The 5,687-nt window shown below is 43.1% G+C and overlaps 2 protein-coding genes across 5 annotated transcripts in view; one reads left to right on the forward strand and one right to left on the reverse strand.

Annotated features, from left to right (window-relative positions):
• LOC109542307 (BAI1-associated protein 3) overlaps positions 1–2,594 on the forward strand; it is a 33,902-nt gene extending 31,308 nt beyond the window's left edge. The window contains exons 18-22 of one of the 3 annotated variants that reach the window (XR_007282311.1): positions 67–402; positions 452–639; positions 699–880; positions 937–1,731; positions 1,803–2,594. Coding sequence is in view for 2 of the 3 variants with exons in the window: in XM_048669837.1 (XP_048525794.1) it covers positions 67–402; positions 452–639; positions 699–880; positions 937–1,031 (801 nt within the window). In the remaining variant the exon portion in view is untranslated. Of the gene's footprint in view, positions 1–66; positions 403–451; positions 640–698; positions 881–936 lie in introns of all 3 variants that reach the window. The other 2 variants (XM_048669837.1, XM_019911481.2) reach the window with 2 other exon arrangements.
• LOC109542308 (mitochondrial inner membrane protease ATP23 homolog) lies at positions 2,582–4,350 on the reverse strand. 2 transcript variants are annotated; one of them, XR_007282312.1, is made up of 3 exons: positions 3,876–4,350; positions 3,337–3,823; positions 2,582–3,276 (listed from the first exon to the last, which is right to left on the reverse strand). XR_007282312.1 is itself a non-coding variant. In XM_019911482.2 (2 exons), exons 1-2 carry the CDS (start codon positions 4,224–4,226, stop codon positions 3,392–3,394), a joined length of 783 nt encoding a protein of 260 aa, XP_019767041.2. In that variant the 5' UTR covers positions 4,227–4,350; the 3' UTR covers positions 3,271–3,391. The 2 variants fall into 2 exon arrangements, 1 of the variants encoding a protein (XP_019767041.2); XM_019911482.2 differs by having other exon boundaries at positions 3,271–3,823.
• Between the last annotated feature and the right edge of the window lie 1,337 nt (positions 4,351–5,687).

Here is a 5,687-nt window from a genome sequence, read left to right on the forward strand (position 1 = left end):
GGAATAATCGGGATCCAGTTGACTCCTCATAAGGAAACTTTCCAGTAGTCCAGTGTGAATTTCCAGGTATGGGAGTACACATTAGCAGAGTTAAACCATCAGATGGACAGTGGCGCCACTAACGAAGACCTGCCTGCCATGTTCCATGAAAGACTGCACTCCGCCCTGGAACTGATGGTAGATTTCTTCCATGCTGAGGGCCAAGGACTGACCACCGAGCAGCTGCACTCAGCCACCTTCTCCTTGATCGAGCGCCAGCTTCAGTACCATCGCACCGAAACCGAGAAGCTGATCGAGGTGTTTTATGGGCAGAGGCTGCAGGAGCAGTACAGCATCACTAGCAGCCCCTACGGGAACCTAGCGGTCAGGGCCTACTTCAATCATGATTCCCTATGCGTCGAAGTGGGTTCTGGTGGGTTTGCTTGGCAAAATCCTATTCGCGTTGTTCCAGGTGCTGCATGCGCGCGACATAATTCCTCTGGATCCGAACGGATTTAGTGACCCCTTTGTCATCATTGAGCTGCTTCCGAAGCGCACTTTTCCGCACTGCAACGAGCAGCAGACCAACGTGCATAAGAAGACGCTGCATCCGATTTTCGATGAATGTTTCGAGTTCAGCGTCACATTGGAACAGTGCAAGTACGGCAGTAGATGAAGTTTTCCAGCAGGATTTTTTCATCAGTAGCTCCGCTTGGCAGGTCACCCAGTGCGATGGTCGCCTTCACCGTAATGGACCATGATGTCCTAACAGCCAACGACTTTGCAGGCGAAGCCTTTCTAGCGCTGGCCTCTATTTCTGGCGTAGCTGAGAACTCGTCGGCTGATAATTTCCATGGGTTGAAGCCGGTCGAGTTGGTTCTGATGCAGCAGCACCAGAAAAGTGCGTAAAATCGGCAGCATTTATTTGGAAGTTGTTGTTTGTGTTTCTTTGTGTAGATCATCCAGTGCTGCAGATTCTGGAATCGCGCCCCGCTGACCGAATGGCGGCGGAATTCCTGAGGAAACAGCGACAGCGGATGGCCATCAAGTAAAGCAAAGCGGGGTAACTCTAAGCTATAATATAACTTTAAATATTTGGCAATCGGAGCCTTTAAACCGGACCATTTAGAGGCTCCCGATTCGAGTGGCTCTACATAGTTTTTGTACTCTTTCACTACTCTAAAAGATTACGAGTGCTAGTTCTATTTTTTCTACGAAAAGTATGTCACATTTGACACTGATGATGATCATTCTTCACTAGGTATCAATTATTCTTGCACTGACTGTTTACGCCCATTTTGTATATACGTTTTCGGATCCGTTCTCATTGGATGGTTAGTCTAAGTCTCGCGCTGTTCCAGTTTTTAAGTTTTCCTCGCGAGTTTCTTCCAGCATTTATCAACCAACTATTGACTATTCGGGACGCTTTGAAACTCACCAGTTGCAAGCAACTATCTGAGGCCTTTCGACCCATCAATTTTCTACCTGTCTGTGTTTCACTCGGTTAAAATTAGCACTAAACATCGTTTTTTCTTCATTTAATATGCAGATAATACTCGGTAGCCTTTGTTGAAAATCTGCTGATATACAGCGGGTTTGGCCGAAAGCTTTGCCATTTCAGGCCACTGCCTGCCAAATAGCAGGCAGACGTAATGTGGGTTGCCGACTGTCCGGCGACAAACACGAGCAGGCAGTGGTTTGGGAACCCAAAGACTCTGGCCAAGCATGTACGGAACAGAGAATTTGCTTATTGTAAGTTAAATATCGTTAAACAATATCTACACATTTTATATTGTTAAGATTGTTAACTATTGTGCTTTTAGAGATAAATCCCCCACGCTTTGACTCATTTAGAGGCAACCACGTTCGTCAGTATAGACAATCCTTGAATCCAACAATGAATCAAATCAAATGAATTTTACACGAAACTGAATCCCTATGAAAGTCAATAAATGAACGTTTCGATCTCAAAACCATTATCAAAATACCGAATTGCATATCCGTCAAAAGAAAAACAACCTGGCTTACGTAAATTCTACAGGGTGTTATTTTACAATCAAAATATATATGTAATAGGCGCTTTTTAAATATTATATGTATATCTTGTACTATAGGACCTACATTGGGTTGTTATCGGTTATGCATGACATTGCAAGCACGTTTTTGCCCCCATTCGCACAATGCATCGTTTACCCTCAAGCAGTTAATTCATAACCGAGCAACAACTTGCGACGAAAATGGATTATAAAAAAATATCTAAATAAATGTAATTAATTAGGCTTATAACAATAATTGTCTGCAGCCATGTGAAGCTACTGGCAAAACCGCGCGTGTTTAAATGGCTTTCGGTGAGTGTTTCATTCCCTAAGCATCCTTTAACTAAACCTAAACACCCGGCTTCGGTTCGATTTCATTCTGAAATCCTCACACTGGAATCAAATCGCACAAAAATCATCCTGTATTTGCACATTTTTCTGTACAGTTACAGCCTATGCTCTATGTCAATTGAAATATCAATCATAATGTGTAATATTGATTACCGTTTAACTGTACCTAAATGTGATATAATACATATATACTTTGACTTCGTCACAAATAAACTGGTCAAAGGAGAACGCAGTGTTTTATTCGCGTTGTATGGACCCAGGAGAGCGCGCTTTTGGCTGCGAACGTTCCTTTTTAGACTCAGCAGAAAAAATATGAGGATCGCACTAAGATTTTTGGGACTTTCTGTAAACCTTTCAAGCTTAACCTTTTTTAATGAGCGCGCTTTTGGGGTCCCCACCTCAGAATGACTTGGCAGTGCCACCGTTTTGATGCTAAAAGACCACGAAATCGGTAGAAATAGTGACTCAAGGAGCGCAATAGCATGGAAAAGGTTCGTCTTTAGACGCGTTTGGGCAGTAGGCAATCAATCAATCAATCGCAAAATCAGGATCTAGTGCAAGTTAAACGCACCCGAGATTCAAGTGCATTCTAACTAAGAAACTGGTCTGGAATTTGTTGTGCAAAAGTGGCCTAAAAGGAAAATTCACCCTCGAGCCAGATGATGCTTAATGACTGATTTCCTCTGCTGGCAGCGTCGAAACAAGTTCTCTAGGCCCGCATTAACGACGTAATATCTTAAAAATATGTTCACCTTTTACGAACCGGTTTCTTTGGTGGCGTTTGCTGGAAACAATCACTTTTCTGCCGCTCAGAACCACGGCTCATTCACCAAACCGACGTCAATGGCTGGATGGACAACGCGAGGACTTAAGGAAGGACTGCGGGAAACTCGGGGAATTTGCCTTTTTACTGGAAAAAACCGCCATTTACTCTTCCAACTACTCTCAGCCAATAAATGCCACACTGTACCGACTAGAACTCTAATGATTTCGCACTCTCATTGATCACTCAACTGGTCGTTTTGCTACTTCATTTGATCGTCGTACCCAAAGTAAAATCCCTCCTCAAACGCCCTGTGCATATCCAAACTGTTCCTCCTGATCCTTCGCCCAATCGGTTCCAAGTCATTGTAGCACTTGGTGAAGACGCGTTCAATCGCATCAACTGCCTGATCTGTCGTGATATTCCTCGCTGCCATAATCGAGCTCAAAGCCTTACTTTTCACACAATCCTGATGCGTTTGCTTAAACCGGAACACCGACGTGTCCCCATTCAACCAAGCGGACACGAAACTGCAATGCGCCAAATTGGCCGCTCTGATTTCAGTACAGGCCAAATGGTCGAGGTTTTTAAAGTCCAAATTGTTCTGGCAATAGTCGAACATGTGAATAAACTCGTGGGTCAGCACTCCCTGGACCATTCCCTCTCTGTAGGTGTTATTGTGGCATATCACAACCTAAGGGCAGACTTACAGTACTCGGTTAATGGGCACTTAGGGGCCAAAGTACCTGGTTTAGGATCGGGTCGTAACCGCCGCTCACTTCGGGGGCGCACTCCTCACAGCTGATATGCCGCCGGATATCTATGGCGCAGCCTGCAGACTTCAAAGCGCCCACCATCAGTCGGACAAGCGGGCTCGTTTTAATGCACCTGTACACGCTCCTTTCGCAGTCGATTTTCCGGTAACTCTCCCGGCCCTTTCTGCCCAGCAACACATCGGTGAAGGATGCTTGGGGCTTCGCCCCCCGACGTTCCGGGTACAGGTCGTAACCCCACTCACTTGAACCGTGCGAACTGGACGTGGACGGTTTTCCTTCACTATCAGCTGGTGGCTTTTCGTCTGAATTAATGAAAGTCATTTCCAATGATTAACTATTACACTGTGATGGTAAAACAATGTTTTTCGCCCGGCGATTGTTATGTAAAATTCGAGGTTAGAGCCAGGGCTTGGGGACTCTCATGTAATGACAGTTCCACATATCACAGAGGTACTCGGTGATCTGTGGACAGTTCTACGATTTTATTTTTTGCGCGGGCCGTGAGCCCCGAATTCAACAGATTTTTGACCCATTCTTCAACCTACCTCCATAGTGAAGGTAAAACAATGTTTTTTGCCGGGCGATTGTTATGTAAAATTCGAGGTTAGAGCCAGGGCCTGGGAACTCACATGTACTGACAGTTCCACAGATCACAGAGGTACACTGTGGACTGTTCCGCGTTTTTATTTTTTGCGCGGGCTGTGAGCGCCGAATTCAACGAATTTTTGACCCATTCTTCAGACCGTTGGCAAAAATCAGACGTTGGTGCGATTTAAGCGATTTATTCAGTTTCCTATTTCCTTGTCCTTCCAATAAAATCACTGGGTTTTTGACTAAGTTTATGTAATATAAATAAGCATATTTTTTCTTGTTTTTCAGGTGGTATAATACTGCTTTCGGTAAGTTTAGCATTACTTTTACCGTGAGGGATCCTGGCCAACCCATTTAGATTTTGCGCTTTCATAAAATTTTCACTCTTGTTCAGGGAAAGTGCGTCCTAAAAACAGTAGAACATTTCAAGTCCCTACTTGTTTTAGTTAGAAAACTAGGAATTTTTAAAGAAGAAGGCGCAAATGCGAAAAATCAGCTATTTTGATACCGATGTTTAGTAAGCGAGCAAAAGGTAGAAATTAGGGCGATTCTTATGAAATTTTCAGCATTTTTACAGTGGAGTTTTGGTTCAAGACTGGAAAAATTTCAGAAGCGTGCCTGTTTTATTTTGAAAGATTTCAATTTTTAAACGAGAGAGCGCAGTTTTGTAAAATCATCTATTTTGAGGCCGATATTWTGTTATTTTGTCAAAAAGCAGGATTTCCAGCCACCTCTATAAAATTTTCCCTCRAATTCGTTGCCTGWWGTGTTTTCTAYATACAGTGAAAATTTCAGCTCCCGCYTTCTTCTGGTTTGYAAGCTRCAAATTTTTAAMGAAGAGRGCGCAATTGCAAAAAATCAGYCATTTTSAGWCCKATATCCASTAARCGAGCAAAAYGCAGAAATTWGGGMRATTTTTRTGAAACTTTTACCATCTTTAGAGTGGAGTGTCGTTTAAAGACTGGAAAAATTTCAGGAGCCTCCATGCCTCATTTTGGAAGATTTGAATTTTTAAACGAAAGAGCACAGTTGCGTAAAACCATACATTTTGAGACCGATATTTCTTAAAYTGTCACAAAACGGAATTTCCGGTAATTTTAATAAAAYWTTYACTATGGTTCAGGGAAAGTGTGTTCTAAAGACAGTAGAAAATTTCAAGTCCCTACTTGTTTTAGTTAGGAAACTAGGAAT

The sequence above is a fragment of the Dendroctonus ponderosae genome, unplaced genomic scaffold, assembly GCF_020466585.1.
Source record: "Dendroctonus ponderosae isolate FM_Combo_2020 unplaced genomic scaffold, Dpon_F_20191213v2 Dpon_F_20191213_9, whole genome shotgun sequence".
In the NCBI taxonomy this organism is placed as follows: domain Eukaryota; kingdom Metazoa; phylum Arthropoda; class Insecta; order Coleoptera; family Curculionidae; genus Dendroctonus; species Dendroctonus ponderosae.